This window comes from Enoplosus armatus, chromosome 8, assembly GCF_043641665.1.
Source record: "Enoplosus armatus isolate fEnoArm2 chromosome 8, fEnoArm2.hap1, whole genome shotgun sequence".
Classification (NCBI taxonomy): Eukaryota; Metazoa; Chordata; class Actinopteri; order Centrarchiformes; family Enoplosidae; genus Enoplosus; species Enoplosus armatus.
This window is the reverse complement of record NC_092187.1, coordinates 20864873-20885551: the sequence shown is the minus strand read 5'-3', so window position 1 is coordinate 20885551 and position 20679 is coordinate 20864873. Positions and strand designations below refer to the sequence as shown.

The following is a 20679-nucleotide window of genomic DNA, read 5'->3' as shown; positions in this document are numbered from 1 at the left end:
CCTGGACATCAATATTACATCCCACTGATTCTTCCTGAGCTGCAGCTGTTAGTATAATACTATATGTAGCTGTCCATGTCCTGACTGACTCTCTGTCATATTCACAGCAATAAAATGCATCAACAACCTGTTTTTATTAGCTTTCCATTTTATACATGCATGTTTAAATTTAAAGGGAAACATCCCATATAATAGGTGTATAAATGTCAGCATTAAATCTTTAGCATTCATGTGTAAAATCAATTTTCACTCCTTGTTTTTTTTCATGTACACAGTATAAACATATTTCACAGGCAAGGATTTGTGGTCACTGGTTTTAATATATAGAAGTGTGCTTGCGCCATCTAGTGGGTGAAAAAGCTGACAGTTTCATGATTGGTGCAATGCACTTTTTGTCAAGAAACTACTGTGTGAGAATGAAGAAAAGGGCTGCTGTTGAATTCCTATATTTAATATCTATACAAGTTAATAACTTTTCCCATCATGGTGTATTACATTACAAACATTGATAAAGTTCAGTACAAACATGGTTTAAAAATCACAACGCTGCAAAGGAAAGAAAATAAATTCAAAAACTTTAACAAAAAGGCAGAAGGATGGCAGACAGAAGAACCTCAAAGGAGGTTGCCGGATTCATTCATACCAGTCTCATATTTGTCAGCTAAATATTAAGCTAGAGCCAGTAGTCGGAATTAATTGCTTCTGTCCAAAGTTGAAGATGCTAAGCTAAGCTAATTGAGTGTACTCTACTTACGCACAGATATGAAAGTGGTATCGATCTTTTCATCTAACTTTCGGCAAGAAATTGAACGAGCTTATTTCCCAAAATGTCAAACTATTCTTTGAACTGAGAGTCTCCGGCCTCCTCGGTACTCGGCTCTCAGACTTACTGTCATAAAGGACATTTAGTGTTGCAGAGGTCTCCTGACTGAAACAGTCCGTAGACGTTAACCAGCGGGAACATGGTGACCGAGCCGACTAGTGAGCCCATCTGTGCCGCAGCTCCACACCAGACCAGGGCGTTGTGGCTCCGGTCTCTCAGGATGACGCCCACCATTACTTTGACATATGTCAGCATCCCAGTGAAGAAGAGCCATGAGAGCACCTGGCGAGGGTAAAAGAAGAAGTGGGCTTCATGTGAAAATCTGGGAAATGTTTAACATTGTATTTGTCTGAAAAACAAATCAGGATTTCATGCATCATCAGTTTCAAATGTTGATACTTCAGCTACACGAACATGTTAGCTCATCATCGGTTATGAGAGTAAGCAGAGTTGCTCAATACTCAGGTGTTTTGTAAAGGACGACTTGAACTTTGACACATGCCACAGATATTTCCCTGATAAAGCCACTGAGAAATGTTTCCTGGGTCTTTCTACGCCACACGTCTCTTACACAACATGTTTGTGTTTCACTTACAATTATCATCTCGCCCACCACAGACCCTTGAAGCAAAGGACACGGACTCAGAGCTGCCATAGCCATGTTGTAGCTGCCAAACCCTGTCCCCAACGCCATCAGCACGCCAAGAAAGACCAGTGACCTGAAAGCAGAAGAGGGTTTATTATCAGCAGCAGTTTTGTTATTTCTAAGATTCCACCTAGAGATAAAAGTTCTTTCAACTTCTCTTTCAAAGGGATAGTTTGATTGACTTTTATTACACATAAACTATGTGCCAAACCCATTCATTAAGCAAGTTAATGGATAGGTTCACAATATAGGTGATATGAGAGGTGCACAGAACGAGGACTGTGGATCTTGTCCCCCATCACGTACATTGGAAAAGCACGAGGAAGGGATCAAAAGGCCAGTATGAACTACAGTAAAACCTGTTTCAGTGTTCAAATGGGCACCTGGCTATTGTTTTAAGACAGACTCGTGAATCTATCCTTTCATCTATACAGCAGTCATTTGTACCTGTTTTGGAAGAACATTGCAATGGTGGCAGCCAGTGGGTTGGCTACTGACGACAGAGCAGCAGAGAGGTGATAGGCCAGGTTCCCGTAGGGCATGCAGGAGTACGTCTGCACAGAGGGCAGCAGGCCGTTGGTTGCAACATTAACCCACACCACCATAAAGTAGATGAAGGTCAGCTGGTACACAGAGTGTTTTGGACCGGCCAGCAGAAGCCCGCTCTGGGCTGCCCCCTCACCCCGGCATTTCACACCCTCTCCATCAGTCTCTGCTCCAGGGTTCTCCAGGCCGGAGCAGACAGATGCTGCAGTGTCTGGCACGAGGTTTTCGGTGGACAGCTCGTATACCCGCGGAAGCCTGTTCAGTGCAACAAAAGCAGCCAGGCTTATGCACGTCATGGCTGCTAGGAAGAAGAAAAACACCTCGGTGGAAAAGTTGGGAGGAAGATACTCCGTATGTATTGACCACATGTTCCCTCCTGTTTGGTTTCCTGCAGTCTGTGAGGAGTTGACACATTTGGCGATGCCCACACCTTGTGCCAGAGCGACTACGCCAGGGATGAAACCACTTAGCCCTTCTCCGATGAAGTACGTGGTGACGTATTTTGCTGGAAGCTGCATCATGAAAGGCAGAAAGGTGACCGAGGAAGTGCAGTCCACCAGGGAGAGGAAGAAGGTGATGATGAAGAAGGCGGTGCTATGGGATGCCCCGGCCACTATCGTCGTCTTGTCCCAGAAGAAGGCGAGCAGGATGCAGGAGAGGACACCGATGGAGAGGATGGAGTAAATGACAACATGCTCTTTGAGACGACCCGGGCACAGTTTGTGCATGAGGGTGACCAGCAGAGGTCCCAGGTTGGCCAGCTGGATGATGACGGTCAGGTAGGAGGGGAGCTCCCAGCCCTCCGGGAGAGTGTTGACGATTAGCGGCAGTTCCACCCACAGACCGTTCACCGCCACCCAGGAGCCCAGGCCAAAGGCACAGGCCAGCATGTGGACGAGCAGAGCCATGCTGCAGCCGGATCAGTCTGAAGAACGCTTGAAGAAGAAGAAGACGTCTCCCCAAATGGTTCCACCTCTGCTGTGTGTCATACCTTGAACAAATAGTTAGGAACTTATTATTGAACTTATTATTTTACTTGTATGTTGTTCCAAAATAATAAGTTGTAAGGTTTTAAATGTTACATGTGGAAACGGAAAGAGACTGTACATGTTCTATTGTGTCTCAAGTCTCTCTTGAAAAAGATGCCATACACCAGACCAAAACCAAGCAAAAACGTACAGCTGAGCCACTTTTGAGAGAATATTGGGTGATTTTAGTATGAATATGTCATTAATATACCAGTACTCTTACGCAGCAAAGTAACTATATCTGCCAAATAAATGTAATGGCATAAGAAGTACAACACTTCCCTCTGAAATGGAGTAAAGTAAAAGTTTAAAATATCTATAAAATATACAACATTACAGACAAAGAAACATCCCAGGCTGTTGACAGAGGCAGTAAATATATCTAATCCCTGATAATTCATGAGAACAAATGTCAGTTGAGGCCAGTCCTTAGTCATTATCAGTAAAACCTTACAACATCGTGTGCATTAATGTGACAAAGTCAAGGACGAGTGTCTTTCTCCACAGAAAGCCGGTGGGAAATCAAGTCTCTCCTGACAGAAACTCACACCACCAAAACCAAAGTCATTTTAGTTCACACCCACAGTTACGCTGCTCATGTTTCAAGCTGCTGATACAATTTTCACATCCCTTTCACACGTTGTGGAGGAATCCGGCAAACCATATGGGCCTCCGTGCTCTGTCTCTTGGCACGGATCTCATGGTGATGCACAAAATTAGTTTGACTGATCACATGATATATCTGTGTTTGTTCAAAAAAGGAAAAAAACAGCATTATGCCTTTAAATAATGTCATCACTTGAGATAATGGAGGGGAAAATGTGGTCTACAGACTCTCATGTTTTTTACTACACACTCACTACTGATCCCACAAGCAAACAAGCTGAGTTTAGACATGGAAATGTACTTACAAGTTTCTTCAGTCCCTGGTGGCGTTGAATACGACTCACTGTCATCTTATATAGAAGTTAGCGACAGACTTCCTTTGGCTGTGCGTACACACGCTCACACTGATGGGAATCACATGGCTTCTGGGTAGGTCAGAGTCCACTCCAGCGGTTGATCAGCTCCACTGGATAACAAGAGGGCAGTGTCGATATCCACTGAGCTTTCTTTACTGCACCCACCTCTTAATTAGGTCAAGCCAGTGCTGGAACACCTCGAGGTGCCCTTGACATTTTTGCTCACATACATTTGCCTGCTCCAGCAGAAAAACAAAATGTGCTGCAGTTGTTGTTTTTGACTGTTCGGGTCTGCGCCGCCCCCTGCTGGCCTCAGGCGAGACATGCAGCGTGTGAGAAGTTCACTTGTACATATCAGACATTAAACAGGAGGGCTGGAGTCTTGTGCAACAAACGGTTGCAAAATGAATCCAGTGAAGGAGCCACTTCTTCCTTCCTGTTCAGTAATAAGACACCATGTGCTCGTGTGTCTGAGCTGAAGTGACTAATACACACAGAGATATGTTGACACTTTTACCACATTTTGACTTGTGGAAGCAGGAGAAGCACAGGTGCAATTAATAACAATAACGATTGCTTAACTGGCTCACCTAAATGGAATGCAGTCGTTATTAATGTTGGTACACCTAGTACATGTGATGAAATCTAACATCATTGTCAACCTTTTAGTATGCACGATCTGGAGTTCTTTGTGCTCATCATCCGGTCAGACAGACAGGTGTTGATGCCTCCCTGTTTCGACTTTAATTCAGCTTGAGGCTTTAGATCATTTCTTACACTGCCTAACTAGTTTTCTCTGTGTATCTACATGACGGTGCTCTTGTTGTAATGTCAGCACACGTCAGTGACATTTAGCACTGCAATAATATAATAATTAGAATAATAATCAATGGCACTTATCAAAAGATCAGATTACAGAGTGCTTTATAAAGGGCAGGCATGAGGCAATAAAGGACAAAATAAAACACCAAGTACGTACATACATGTACACATACATTCCCACACAACCTCACATACATGCATGTTTAATTATAAGAAAGTCTTATGAGCGGGTGAGTTTCCAGAAGATACTGATTTTACAAGTCTGACTTTTGGACCGCTGTTAAATCCTCTGCCGAATAAATCAAAAGGGTCAAAGCAACCTTTATCAACTCTGACATGAGAAGACGTTCAGACTGCTTAATCGTGAAGATTAAAAGGCCTCAGGGTGTCTCAATTTGTTGAGGTATGCTATGATGGAAACTGGTTCGGACTGGATTTTGTTGTATAGGGAAGAAGACGTGATGGCTAAGAGATGCCCCTCTACATGACTTTGCTCAGTGGGTATATGTAGGTGAGTGGAATATTTGTTGTCAAGTTTGTTGTTTTCTCCCTGGCCAGTACTTTAATAAATACATTCATTAAGACAACAGAAACTGACCTGAAAGTGTTTTTTATTCATCAGGTGCCCTGACAGAAAAACCTCTGTCCCCTTTATAGTCTTACAATCTTTCAACTTAATGCAAATGATGAAGTTTTTCACGTCGCTGGTCAGTCCTGTGTCGCCTGGAAACGCACGATGCCTTGAGAAGTGAATTGCTTTACCATTAGTCCTCAACGTTGCCTTAGCAACAGCCAGGAGGTTCCCGCCTGAGGACCTCAGACTGCAGGTTGATAGGAAGAAGGTAACTCAGAGATGTAATCTGGGCCCATGAAGAGCTTTAAACGTAATGAGTGGGGATCTTAAAATCAGTTCTAAAACCACCCGGCAGCCAGTGTAAGGACATTAAAAGGGGAGTAATATGATCTGTGTTAGAAGTCTGGCTGCTGCTTTTTGTACAATTTGAAGTCTGTGAACTGATTTACGGCCATTAAGAGACCACTGCAACAATCCAGTCGAGAGGAAATGAAAGCGTGTGTGTATGATGGATTTAGTATCTGGAAAACTCTGGCAAAGTCGCTGAGATGGTAGAAACACGTCTGGATTACTTTTGAGTCAAACACTGATATTTAAGATATTTGCACAGTGGACCACTGTTAAACAGTCAAGTGGGATTGTCTCCACCGGTGTATACATCTGCGTGTCAAAAGTGGAAGGTCATGCCTGCAAATGATGCAACCGAGTGGGAGCATATAGGATGAGAACAGGATGCGGACAATATTTCAATATTCGAACATTAGTGACCTCTTTGAATTCAAAATGTACAGGGCAACTGGCCATTTGAAGTAGTTTGTCTTGTGGTCCAGCAGAGGGCGCTCTTAAAAGTCACTATCAGCTTGACCTATTTTATTTGATTTTATTGGCTACTAACAAACATTGCTGTAAATGCTGCAGAGTTACGCAAGAGGCTATTTTTCATCTGTAGTCTGAGGACAGATGTTGCAAAGGGTTAGGTCATTTGTGAGCATGCAGAGCAATAATAAAAAGAAAAGAGAATATTAATGTTAAAACATCATACAGGACATACAAAGCAATGAAATGGGAGATATTAATATTATAGAAATATGGACAAAATAATATCAACATTGTGCTGCATTATTAGACACCAACTAAAACATGCAAATCAGCAGCAATAAAAGACAAGAATGCATGTACATGAGGACAGACTGGCGACAGCAAGACAGCGACAGGTGACAGCAGACAGACAGGTAAGTTCACGTGATTTTTAGTGCTGACAGAGCTGAGTGCTGATTAACCATGACCAACTAAATCACCTTTTCCTCAGTGGTACAATTTTGAGGTACTTGTACGTATTTTATACTACTACTCCACTACATTTCAGAGCCAAATGTTGTACTTTTCACTCCACTACCTTTGATAACTTTAGTTATAGCTATTTCACAGATTTATGTTATTAATACAAAATATATAACAAGTAATAAATTATGATATATTCATATAGATTAAACTACCCAGCAGTAAATAATAAGCTCCACCTTTACCAGCTGCAACATTAGTAATAAGTGATGAACACATCAATGCATCAGCAATTATAGTCCAGTAATATAAGGTCAGTCAGAACTCGGAGATACTTGCATTCTGATAGAACCGGCAACTTCTCCTCTGAAACACATCTGGCTCTAATTAGAACTGTTTGGGAACAACATACTGCTGCTAGCATGTACATAAATGACAGTGTCATCACCGGATGTCTAATCTGCAACAAATCTGAGGACTCACCTGCCAGTCACCAGAAATGAGTGGAGCAACCTCGTCCCACTGCCGGCTTTTAGCTACATTTTGCTTTATGGATTGAATTGTAATTAATTAATGAAATAAAAACAAATTACACGCCGAACTTGATTTTTTGAAAAGGTGACGGCCCTATTCATTATCCTAATAAGGACTGTCTCAGTGCTGTGACAGTCTTGAACCTGACCTGAAATTTGGTCTTTTCAAGGATTTTATCAATAAAGTGTAATTTAGAAATTGGTCTATAATTGTTGGAATTGGATGGATCGACAGGAAATAACATCAAATAAAGTGCAGAGAAATTTGAGACTTGATGAGCGTTTGAGGTCTTTTAAGTTCATTCAGGGAAAATTGCCTAAACTGATGATGATAGCACATGATTAGGATGTGTGCCCTTTTTTCGAAAAACATCATCAAAACTGAGGGTTTTAAAAGATGATTGACAGTGAAATGAAAAATACATTTTCCAAGTTCTAATCCTGTGTCCATGTTGTTCATTTCTCTCGCATTATGCTAAATGTAAGATTGTATTTTTTTTAACAGAATCCCTCTTTCCTCTTCCTGTAACAGATACAAATATTTTTGACTCATCTTGAAGTCAGGGTATTGGACATTTAAGTTAATTATATTTATATTTTTTGTTACCAGTTCTCTCGACCCAAACCCGACCACTAAAATTTGTGTTAGCAATAAGTAGAAACTGTGCTGTGGAGCCAGTAAGACCTTAACTGGGAGCAAAGTCTTTATGGCATAATTCAACATTTTGGTAAATTATTCCACAAACTGTCTATTTCTGAGCCAGGCCAGTCACTGTGTACAGATTAAACAAGACACAACAGGCTAATTAGTGAGCTTGTTTTAGCTGTTTCTGTCTTTATGCGAAGCTAAGCTAAAAGCACATGCTGGCTCGAGCTTCATATTCTGTTTATAGACCTGAGAGTGGCATCATTCTTCTCATTTAAAGCAAGAAAGCGAATAAAATACACTTTCCAAAATGTTGAACTCTGCCTGTAAGTGATCTGTCAGAGAGCTTCCATCATACTTCTGCTTTATCTACTAGAGTCATTCAAGTGCAGAAGTTATGTAAATAAACACCTTACAGGAGAGAAGTCCCTGTATAGAAATGCTCCATGTAAACTTTCACTACCTGCAACCCATGAGCACTAACACATAGTGATCTACAACGACACGAATGCATGAAGTAATATTTATGAAAGAAGTGTAGTAAAACAAATTAAAACAAATTGTCACATGAAGTAGCAAAGACAGTTTCACAAGTACGAGAACTCCCCTGAAATTACACAGGACCAAAAGAGGTAGCTGATTTCACTTCTATTTTCAAGCATGGTTTAACTGGGACTTCTGCAGACCTACAGTAGATTTGCATACTGTGCTACTATGCATACTAAGATGAGATATAGTGGTATAAATACTCTACACAACGTTCACTTTGGACAATTCTTACATAGAAGGAAAGAAAAAGCCATGCGTGACTAAGGTGACCACTCCCGGGCGCCTTGCTGAGTTGTGTATTTACTGCAGGACTGCTTGAAAGAAAAGAAAATACTCTGTGTAAGCCCACGTCAACACAAGAAGAACATATTTCACTAGACATCTGGCCACATGACAAGACATACTTCACATTATTTGCCAATCTTAATGTGTTTTGATTACGGGGTTTGATATGTACACCTTGAAAGACGACTCTCTTGTAACTAACAGCAACCACACTAAGTCTAGTCAACTGTGTGCACTTATGTTTAAGTGGCTGTTTTCAAATGTTACAAAAAGGCAACACACGAAAGAGGTACACTCAATAAGATTATTTATGTTATTGTACAATCTGCATTTTTTAACAAATAATAATAAAAAAAGATTAGTAACATGTACAGTATTCGAATGATCACGTCTGGTGTGGACTGAGGACTCCGCCTGCCTCGTCACATCAAGTCCACCCAGAGCTCCAGTGATGGGAGAGGGAGGGGGGCCAGTGCCTGGAATGACTTTCATGGACGCTCAATAAGTGTGTGTATACAGATATATGTGTGTGTGTGTGTGTGTGTGTGTGTGTGTGTGTGTGTGTGTGTGTGTGTGTGTGTGTGTGTGCATATATGTTTGCATGTATCTGTTATTGTATACTAAGTCTTCTGCTGTCTGTCTGTCTGTCTGTCTGTCTGTCTGTATGTGTATGTGTGTGTGTGTGTGTGTACAGATATATGTGTATGTTTGTTTGCATGTATATGTTATTGTAGACTTAAGTTTTCTGCTGTGTGCATGTGTGCGCGTGTCTAAGTGTGTGTGTGTGTGTGTGTGTGTGTGTGTGTGTGTGTGTGTGTGTGTGTGTGTGTGTGTGTGTGCTCAGCCAAGGTGTCAGCAGGAGGTGGAATGTCACATGGCGCAGAATGGGGATAAAGAGGTGAAAGCAAAACAGAAGAGTTGGGTGGGGAGGTGGGGAGGGGGAGAGAAAGATGGAGGCAAAAGTAGCAGGGGCTCAGTTGGTGTAGATCTGGCCCTCAGGTGGCTGAGGAAGCTTCATGTTTTCCTTGCACGTCATGAGCCGTCGCAGCTCCAGCAGCACCATCTGGATACTGTAGGAGTTCTGCCACTTGGCCAGTGCAGTCACCGCATGCATGTCAACCTGCAGGACAGAGAACAAGTGAGTTGTGACGTTACACCTTGAATCCTGCCACGTAGGTTTTCTTTTCTTTTTTTTTTTAGGACAATTTGTTTACATCACAAACACAACAGAAACCGTCTCCTGTCTAAAATAAAGATATTTTATGGTGTAGGTCTTGTGGAATCACAGGTTCCTTTATGTTCAGATAAGTTTTCACATAAGCCCCTCCCACTAATTAACTGCTTTTAAACGTATTTACTTTGACTTCAATCTGTGGTATGTTTAAATAAGGCTTTCCTCATTAATTTGCAAGTGTTTTACACAGTTACCAAGAGCCGATGTTGGCGCCCATTTTGAAGCACACTAGGAAAATGGAGAACATTAAATGGGCGGGCGTTACCGCATTTGAACAACTAAAAAGGGAGCAACACCACTTGCAAAGAAGTGAAACAAATCGCATGTCCTCCACTGCCACTCTATGGAAAACAGTGTGTGTCATCATGTTGGCCTTGCATGACATTTTCTGTGCTCCTAAATTGAGAATAGTAGACATACTAAAGTTTGAGTGGAACCGACATATGACCACCTCCTTCAGGTGGATACAGTACAGTTTCTTGGCCTGAAAGTGGTCATATTACAACATTTTTAGTTAAACAACAATCAGATTTGGACTAAACTGCTAAACTAAACTGTGCCCAAAAATGTATGAAGATGTAGATGTACATGACTTACATCACATATATTACTCTAGCTGTTAAGTTAAAATAAAAAGTGTGCACTTTTAACTTTTAGGATACATGCCACTAACGTGTTAACATGCTTTGTGCTGCATGCACATACTCCCAAATAATGTAAATGCTCCTCAACACAAGCAATTCATTTTGGGTTTGTACAAACTTTGATAGTACAAAATATCAATGTATGTTCATCAATGTAGCAAGAACAGGATCAAAAGCATTATCATCTATTTCAAAAAGACGGCTGACCGCCTCCGAATTCAAGTAATCAAACTAGAATAACAACAAAGGGTTTAGAAGATTTACATACCACACCGTTGGAGGTGTGCACGCCATTCAAGTTTATCTTTGTCACAAATCTGACAAACGGTGGTAACTCTGGGTATTCTGGCCCACATTCAACCTTCAGATTGTACATCCTGTTTTCATAGCTCGTCTGTGGACAGAAACAGGTAGGGAGAGGTGAGTAGACAGCACACCAAACATCAACAAACAGCACACAATGTTCAACGTATTCAACAATATGAGAAAATACTCCATATCCAGTTAAAAATGTCACTATATTTTACCCAGTTCCAAAGGACCAGTAAATATGTTGGTTTAACCTCTGGGAGAACACAAATCTGCTGAGCCAGCTGTAGTCTGACATACATTAATGACCACAGTCATCTGTAAAGGTCCTGGAGGTACTGAGGTGTCGTCTCATTATACACATTATGCATATTGAGCTGCACTTGTGCTAACTTAGCAAAGGCAGTCAAGCTAAACTAAGAGAAACAAGAGTATCTTACCAGCATACAGTTGAGTCATTCATACATTTAGCATCTAAAGAATCAATGCTAAAACGTTGATTTTCATAAAGGAATTAATTCTGTGATGTGTGCTCTGAGGACTGTGCTTCATGATGAGCTACCTGTTGCTTCCTGTCATTTTGTGATAATACATTAAGTGATATTTCGTCTTCACTAAAAGGTGTTTTATTGTGCTGCTGCTACAAATTCAATTTCAAAACTAATGTAGCATCAAGTCGCTACGCTCCATCCCTTCCCATCTGCCTCAGTTTACTTAGCTGGTGCATTCATTCACAGCAGTGTACAACTAGTGCAAAAGTCTGTGGTTAGGATTTGTCTTCCTTTTCATCACACATAGGTCCTGGTTGATAAACTCACAAAACACGCTGCACAGATCAAACCCGAGACCTTTCGGTTACATGACTGTTGACCACTTGGCCACTTCAATCCTCATTGTACAGTCCTCAATGAAAAGTAAAAAAAAAAAAAAAATGGCACCACTCACCCTTGGAGGGCCAAGGATCACCCCTCTCCATCGTGTTAAGGTCATGTCCTCGTCATCCTCCAGACCCCAGCTCACTGTTCCATCTCCCACACCTTTCTGGCCTTCCTCCAGCTCTTCCAGGAGCCGGAAATTGCGAGGAACTTTAACTGTTTGTGGACAAACACACCAACAGACAGTTATGATCACACTTACAACATGACAAGTGGATTTAGGTACCATCACACTTGCCAAACTGTCAATTTGCATGAGCTTCTGCCAGAGCAATGACTTGCAGTTATACAGGGTGTGAGATGGCCGTGGCATGACTCAGACACACACTCAGACAGGACCATAAGGAACGCCTTAGATTAGCAGGTTTCACCAGCCTTTCGATAATGGCAGATGTTTTGCATGTCCTCTAATTTAGCATCTGGCTTCGACAATGCTGCATCATTTGGCCTCTGCAGTGAGATATGATGGTGCTGCACTGTTAACCGAGTCATGCAAACAAACACAGTCACACTGCCAGCTGGTGCAGCGATTTTAGCTCAGTTCACCGGCATCTCGGGAGCCCTTCACTGAAACTCAGCGTAGATCATGTTTTCTTGATTAGCTGGAAGTCTCAGAAAACGTACTGTCATTGTTGACGTTGCCCAGTTTAAGGTTAACCATGCACGAACGTTGAATGTTGACGTACCAACATCTACAGATGTCATTTACCGCTACGGACCCGGTTTGTTAAACATCCGCTTTCAGAGTCAGTTAACAATTTTATGTCGCAAATAAGCTGATACATCACCCGGACGTTAGGGTGGCGGTGCTGTGGTTCACTGGCGTCGGCGCTAGACACTATTACCATGCTAATGTACGTTATTAAATGAATGCCAATAAGTTACACAACGATATATGTGCAGATGACTGCTGTTAAATGATTCCGCGGCTATGAGACGACTTGAAACTTCATTATCGGCAGTCATAAAGCACCTCGCTGCCCTTCTATCTAACTTAACTTACGTTAGCTTAGCTACTAGCATCGCTTCCCATTCATTCTCTTCAAAAGCTCCGCCTTTGCGTTAGCTTGTATCTTTTCATATAGCAGCTGCAACAGTAGATAATCAACCTAATTATGGAACCTGATAGTTACATCATGGAAATTCAGTTAGCAGATTATTCAACGACAGCTTCTCGTGGTGATTTATTTCTCTCGTACATTTACCTGATCCGGCGGCGACCGCCATCTTGTCGCTGCACAGCGGGAGCGCGCACGTAGCTTTGCCATTGTGGCCAACGGTGCGTGCGCGAGGGAGAAACGCAAAGCATCGCTTCCTTTGTTGTTCACTGCTGGCTGACAGTCTGAGAGGCTCTGTGAGCTGAGCTGCTGAAGTGATGTGGCTGCTTCAAAAGCCGAATGCTGCACTTCAATTCAACCGTTCAGCATTTCCACAAACCATCTCAAAGTGAGTGAAGAAAGGAGGACAAGCATACACAAACACAACTATTAAGATAAATAAGAGTACATGTATGTCAAGTGCTGTTGTTCTTTATACATCCATGGTGCCAGCACATCATTGAATTACTTTCATTAATAGGCCTTTTCCACAGCAGACATTTTGGCTTGTAGTAGGAAAAAAGAGCACTAATAAGATTTACGTCGGCTCTGTTAATCAATTTTATTATTTACACCTGTGCTTTTCTTACAGTGACATGTCAAAATGTTGTCCTTGAAAAACACATGACCCTCTGCTTTGACTGTAGGCTCCTAAAAGAGAGAGTAAATAAGGAGGAAAATAACAATATTAAGAATATGTAGCTACAACTAGAGACAGGAAATAAAGAAATCAGAGAAAACAGGCAGTAATTATCAACCGTTTATTTAGTTTATTTATAAACACAGTTTAATATATACACTGTAAGTCTCCCCAATGGAAGACAACAAAAAGGCATCAAGGCATTATTCTGATATCTAAAACTCCATCACCACCGGCGTACGTAACCAACTACAACATCCATATGGGTCCTGCCTCAGAGGAAGTGAGAGGCAAGCAAAGGGCAATTTAAAGTCAGTCAATAAATTGTTTTCCCATATCGCTGGCTAGATTTACAGTAAATCAATCGGGGAGAGGATAAGGCAATTCAATTCATAAGTCCAAGGATCATTACAAAAGTGAATTCAACAAGGCATGTCAAACATATCAACGACGACTGCCCACACCACTTACCAACAAGTCTATTTGCTTTCACAAAATTGTTTCCAGTGGGGAAAATATTTAGTTTACCACATATAATAAATATACTCTTCAACTCCACGGATTAAAGCCCATCGTCTCTAAGCAGAAAAACCAAACATAGCTTAATCACAAATTCTACCTCAACAAGAGGCCAAGTTAACTGTACTGATATATGGCTACAATAGAACCTATAATGCATTTGAAATCATTCTGCTACTTTGGCCAACAGAATCTGATGGAAATGAGTGATTTGAACAACTTTTATCTAATAAATAACTTCACTAATGGAGGGTTTCTTTTTTCACAAATTCATTTTCAACCACTTTTATCACTGTAACCACAATCCTGAGATCATCTTAAGAATAAGAATGACGAATAAGTTAACGCATGTTAGATCTATACTTGCCACCAGACTCCCATCTATGACAGCCATAAATAGCAATTATAGCAAGTCTGTCTCCAAGCAAAGATAATTACAGTATGAGTTCTTTCTGAGCTCACATATTTTTTATTGCAAAGTTGTCAGTTTTGTCAATCTCCAAATTAATTATGGCATGTCATGTCTAGTATTTCTAACCATTATCCTTAGCTCCTGTCGTATTTCGCAGTACTACACAAATACAAAACGTCCTTAAAATTGTCATTACTTTTATATCATCACAAAAAGCAATTTACTGAAGCGCTGAAACATCCAGTAGAGCCAACGCCTAAATTTCTATTTAGAAAATAAGTTCATCAGTTCAAATGTGTCTACTGGCTGCAGTTAGCAGTGCCCAAACAATATTTTTCCTAATACTGATCAAAAATAACTAGGAGTAGAACTTCTACGCAGGCCTTAAACTTTGCTGCAGTGACACATAAAGGCATCCATTATATTACACTACCTAGCGCACACAACACTGCTCAATACTCTACAAGCACTATGCAATCTGCAGTGTACTTCTGCTGTTGACCTATGGTGAATCATTTTATATAATCAAGTATGAAGGATTCAAAAACTGGAATATTACATAACATAAAACAGTATTTTGGCTTAAAAATTAACTATTACTATCACTAAATTGTCTACTTTGAGTGTAACACCAGAAGCTTAATAATTCTGCCAGGCTTTCCTTGGAATGAACATAACATTTTGGTGGTTCATATCTGGGAGCATCTGGTCAAAATTTGGGGTCATCTTTTGAAAGCAGTACAATTAATTTAATCTGAAGCGAGCAGAATCCTCCCGAGTCAGAGTCTGCTTTACACAAACTCAGAGGAAAGCTGGTGACCCAGTATATTGCTTGCACAAGCTGACATGCTGTATGCATGCACGCATTCTTACGTCAGTGTAAGTGACATCTTAATTAGTAAAAGTAATTTTGTCATGCAAGTAGCTAAAATTTTGAGCTCCAGTTTTCCAACTTAGTAAATATGTGTAAACAATTAGAAAAAGAAAGGCATTTTAACCTAATCGGATGAGTTAAGACATATAGTTAAGGGCCTCTTATTACACTGCATAGTTAATCGCTGTACAATACATTTACAAATGACTGACTAAAGCATTTTAAAAAACTTTCAACCAATTGATTAATTACATAATCTCATCTATAGGGGTGAAGAAATTCCTGGATCGTCAGCCTTCACCAAAGCCCTTGTAACATCACCAAGTCTGCTTGTCACGGTTACCAAGACGGTACACGGTGGCAACATTACTGACAGGGAATGTTACCGACTGTTCCTTCCCACAATACAAAAGAGTAGCAAGAAGAGTGAAAACAATGTCACATACAGTTGGCACATGATAAAGAGTATCTGTGTCCGATTAGCCGAGACACAAATCCCAGAAAGACAGATTTACCATTGCAACAACACAAAGAAGTGCAGCAAATAAAGCAAAAAAAACAACAGAAAAGACACCAGTACTGCATCTGTGGTGTGTAAGGCAGCTTGACAAAAACTGCATGAGCCTCTTTCTTGCAAACCTGTCTGTTTACCAGGAGTCAAATAAAAACTAAAAATGCTTTTCACAGAGGACACATGATCATCTGAAAAGACTAGTTAGTGGGGCCAGACGGACTCAGCAGAACAACAGCATGATACATGTGCATTTGCCCAGCTTTTCTTATGGCCTAGCATCAACGCCGACTACAGTTACACACATTTCAATTTGACTTTTTCAGATCAAGTTACTGAAAATTACCCATCTCCTGTGTGTCATCAAAGATTAAAAAATACAAACTGTTTCAATGGCCAGATAACATCCAGAAAATAACAAATTCCAATCAGCTTAGGATCTGACAGCAATATGAGCAATTTGGTTTTTAATTCTTTTTGGTTTGTTTACTTTAAAACCCGTTTTTCTGAGCTGTCAGACCTGCCATTCTACATCCTGGTGGGATGATTCTGGCTTTAAAGTTTGACTTTTCCTCAGCAACTGTAGTCATTGTCTCACATTGACAAACTAAACTATTAAACATGGCTGCATCTTCATTTGCAGCAAGTTACTAGAAACAACAATGGGCATTGGTTAGTATTGGAAAAAGGTGTGCAGCTGAACCCAAATGTGCAAGAAGTCAACACATGTAACAGTAATTAACCAATTTGTTCTTTAGCTATCGACATCAGTAAAGCTTCCAAAAATCTCATTTCGCCCCATCCCTACCACATAACATGGCCTAAATCCAATTTTATTACTTGCACATCAAGTACACCTTTGAAATGGTGGAGATGCAAAGACTAGATCCAGAGAAAATAAAGCAGGGCTAAATATAACTCGATTTATCGACTCTTCAAATGAACAGTTGTGGCTCTAGACGAGAAGAAAGTGAGTGTTCACTCTTTCAAGTGTTCTTTCTTGGGATTGTTTGACTTTTCTGGTGTGATGGAAATCGTTTAATCTCCCCAGAAAGCCATCGCAAATTACGTATCTGATCATACCATCTTAGCAAATCACCTCAAAAAAGTGATGAGTTGTGTGTGACATACGAGGAGTTAAGGATATATTGCAATTTGAAATGATCTCCATGAGTGAGTAATGAAAAAACAAAATCCATCAACAGAGCCCTCCTCTTGAGAAACAGACAAAATGTGCAAGACTTAAAGCTATGGCATCAGAAATTGTTTGTTAGTTTTTCATCCAATGGATTACAGTTTAAGTGAGGCAAAAAAGGGGATGAGAAGCCTGGACGGAGCCAGCATCTTCTGAGGTAGGGTGCAGTTAGCCTGCAGCATTACTTGACTTTGTGAGCCCATTTCAGGTCGTCAGCCCTGGGCTTCTCTCCCGTCACACCCTGGATGAGATCCTCCAGGTTCCTCCAGAAACCCAGCTTCTCCAGAGGGTAGTTCAGCCAACCTGGAGAGAAGAAGCTCAATGACAAATCTGCCTGACTCTCATCCCATAAACTGTGAGGTTATATCTACATACAGGCCGATTTTCATATAACAAATAGGAAAATTAAGACGAACCTGTAGTGATGCAGAAGTATGTCTCATGAGGGGAGACGTGATGGACGCGGTGGTGCTTGCGGGGAAGGATGATGTGGCAGTCCTGTAGGAACACCACCCAGCGAGGCAGGCCAAAGTAAGTGTGTGACCACTTGTGAATCTGGTTGGTAAGGGTCACAAAGATTGCTAGTGCAAACCAGTAGCAGTACAAGGGGTAGATATGGTAAATCTCCGCTGCAAAAAAGGGAGACAGGAACAGGGTGAGACAGAAACCTCAGCAGCTTAGATCAGATTAAAGCATTTTCATGTGGAAGAAAATGTCAGGCTCGGTTTGTTGATACAAAACTCACCGGGGGAGAGGGTGAGGAAGTTGAAGGCCATGTTTGCTAGAGGGACTATGGTCAGCATGCAGTTGTCACCATTGGTCTCTATGAAATCGTGACGGGTAATGGCTGTGGGGTCGATGTGGTGCTCTCTAAATGGTCGTATAAAGGCCTGCAGGACAGATCAGACAGTCCAATAGGGTGGAAAACAAGAAATAACACACACTGTAAATGCACGCAAAATCTTCCTTTCAAAAAACATATTATTTAGAGTACAAACAACAGAGAAAAAAAAGCAACTGACTCTTACCTTGCCAAAGATGGGTAGATCCACAGATCCCCACGTATCAGCCCCCCAGTGAACAAGTCCAGACGCAAAGTCTGCGGTGAGTATTCCTGCCACTGAAGATGAATTTGAGGAGGAGAGTAGCACAGAAAAAGGATGAGAGAACAGCCAACGCTTGTTTGCACTGCAGCTCAGGAAAAAAAACAAAACACAGAAGTGACCGACCACTGACAATACAACGTCAAAACATTACATAATCTTTCAGTCAGTACTTACCAATGCTCAACAGGATGTACCACACATGTCCCAGATGGAAATTGGCAAGTAGGTGAATGAAGTTGAAGGCCATGAGAGAGAAGCAGAGGATAACACTTATCCATTCTTGACATCGTTTGCCTTAAAACAAAAAACAAACAAACACAAGCAGACACATTAGTATGATTGAGAAACTTTTCTGGTCAAGATCATCAGTCAGATTAAGTCTCCTGTCCATAGGACTTGATGTGATGTGAAACAAAAATGTCCAAAGGTTGGTAGACTAGTCAGCATAATTCATTATCAGATGCTTCAATATGCCAGTGACACTCAGTGAGGGAGCATTCCTCTGCACTTTGCCTGTTACATGACTGGAGAGCAGCTGGGCTTGAAATACCTGTCCATGTCTTACAACTCAAAGAAGGGTACAATCTTAATGGATAAAAAAAATCACCACACACACTCAACGCTGTCAGATTCAGATCCTTGTGAGGTCCTCAACTGATAAGACGTCAAGTATTTGTACAACAGGCGTGAAGGCATTTCACTTTTTGCATTCAAGTTCAAATGGCATGAATGACGGTGGGTGGACTGGCACATTGGTTTCTGGTTGAGCATTGCTCTCTGGGTCACAGTCTATGGGCTGACTTAGCAACAGCACTGTTATGAAAGGTCACGGCAGCTCCATGGCCAAATGTGGCTCCTGAGCCTAAAGCAGAAGCAGTGGATTCTTCTAACCTCTGCCTGATGCTCGAAATGTCAAAGGACAACAGCGACTCACGCACAAATTCAACCAATCTCACATGATTCCTATTGTGTAACAACAAAAGTGTGACTGTGGCAAACAGAACTGTCGCCGATTGTTGTGGTGTCGTTTAATTGCAGCAGTTGAAGATAAACCGGCGATCTTGTTTATGATTTTAGTAGTTTTTCTTTCCAGTTTGTTACTTGGTAACTACGCTACGTAAAAGCCTGTCGTTATATCACACCACTCATGGACACTTGGACCGGGGGAACAAGCACACAAGACGGAGCAGCTGAGGGGATCGACTCACCTGGTGAGTACAAAGTGGCCAGTTCTCGAGCACCGGCGTGTTGTGGACCCCATCTGGCCGCACCCCGGCCCGGTCCCTGCGGCTCTGGGTTCTGTGTCTCCACTTCACAGCCGTTCTCGTTAACCATTCTCGCCATTTCTCCACTGTGGGCCCAGCCCCTTCAATCTCTCTACTCACAGCCAGGAACCAACGGAATCATCAACTTCTCAGCCCACAGACATCGTAACGTTTTCAACCAATCAAGTGCAAGTCGTTGAGCGCAGCAGCCAATCACCGGACGAGAAAATGTTCCACACGCAGCCGAGTGACCAATGCGGGTTGCGAGGGGAAAGACCGCATTTCCTGACCCCACCCGTCCTGTCTGGTGCCCGCTCTGCTCTCAGCCCTCTGCTGGATGTACAGTAGATGGAGCTCTCTCTCTGTGTATACGTGATATGAAACATATACAAACCAGAGTAGGTGTTACAACGACATCTGCCACCCGTCACATTTTGTGATGCTACAGCTTCAACTATGGAAAAGACTGAAACATGTTGTCAAGTGAGGTAAAGTTAAAGCGAAAGTATATTACTTAAAAAAAAACACATTCTTCCCCCTACAAATTCAAAGTTCAAATCATAAGCATTAAAACGCACCCTGGCTCAATTCATTAAGTTACAGTCAGGGGTTTTGTTGCTAAGTTACAGCCTTACTTGGTCTGGTATGACCAGTTGCTGATGGTGGCTAACATTAGCCAGCTAATGTTAGCTAACTTTAGGTAGATATTGCTGTTTAGCTAATAGTTGACTTACATTACTGAGTCTGACCTTATGATTCTCCTCTACTTCTGTTACTGTTACCTTGTATTTTAGCATTTATCTTTATCCAGTAACTGCCACTTGTTGCCACAGTTGCTGTTATTATGCAAAAGTTGAATAAAATCGCTTTAAGTAAAATTAGTAATACATTGATGTAAAAGTACCCCATTACAAGTAGGCTAAAGGTCCTATGTTCATAATTTTACTTAAGTAAAACTAGCCTATGAAAGTATTATCAGCAAAATGTACACAAAAGTATCAGAGGTGAAAGTTCACATTAGGCAGAGTGGCCCCTGTATTAGTTGGTTAGTGTAACTTTACATTAGCATTAGCAATAATCTGTGAGCATTTTAATGGAGCTAAAACATTAGTGGAATAAATAAATAATATTTAGAGGTAGTATAAAGTAGCATAAAATGGAGATGCTCAAGTACAGTACAAGTACCTCAGAATTATACTTAAGTACAGTACTTGCCTGTGTGCACGCAATTACTTTTCAACAC

The 20679-nt window shown here is 41.3% G+C and overlaps 3 protein-coding genes across 4 annotated transcripts; all 3 read right to left on the bottom strand.

The window, feature by feature from the left end:
* Positions 1-892: 892 nt before the first annotated feature.
* slc52a3-1 (solute carrier family 52 member 3-1) lies at positions 893-2923 on the bottom strand. The gene is made up of 3 exons (XM_070910818.1): positions 1917-2923; positions 1419-1542; positions 893-1105 (listed from the first exon to the last, which is right to left on the bottom strand). Exons 1-3 carry the CDS (start codon positions 2921-2923, stop codon positions 893-895), a joined length of 1344 nt encoding a protein of 447 aa, XP_070766919.1.
* A 5489-nt stretch (positions 2924-8412) lies between these two features.
* Positions 8413-13068, bottom strand: LOC139288710 (ubiquitin-conjugating enzyme E2 variant 1-like). 2 transcript variants are annotated; one of them, XM_070910099.1, is made up of 4 exons: positions 13017-13068; positions 11828-11973; positions 10842-10967; positions 8413-9815 (listed from the first exon to the last, which is right to left on the bottom strand). In XM_070910099.1, the coding sequence occupies exons 1-4, from the start codon at positions 13042-13044 to the stop codon at positions 9669-9671; spliced, it is 447 nt and encodes a 148-aa protein (XP_070766200.1). In that variant the 5' UTR covers positions 13045-13068; the 3' UTR covers positions 8413-9668. The 2 variants fall into 2 exon arrangements, with proteins under 2 accessions (XP_070766200.1, XP_070766199.1); XM_070910098.1 differs by having other exon boundaries at positions 13023-13045.
* Positions 13069-16988: 3920 nt separating this feature from the next.
* Positions 16989-19515, bottom strand: peds1 (plasmanylethanolamine desaturase 1). Its single transcript, XM_070910097.1, has 6 exons — positions 19380-19515; positions 18346-18465; positions 18094-18185; positions 17811-17955; positions 17482-17694; positions 16989-17368 (listed from the first exon to the last, which is right to left on the bottom strand). The coding sequence occupies exons 1-6, from the start codon at positions 19513-19515 to the stop codon at positions 17247-17249; spliced, it is 828 nt and encodes a 275-aa protein (XP_070766198.1). The 3' UTR covers positions 16989-17246.
* Between the last annotated feature and the right edge of the window lie 1164 nt (positions 19516-20679).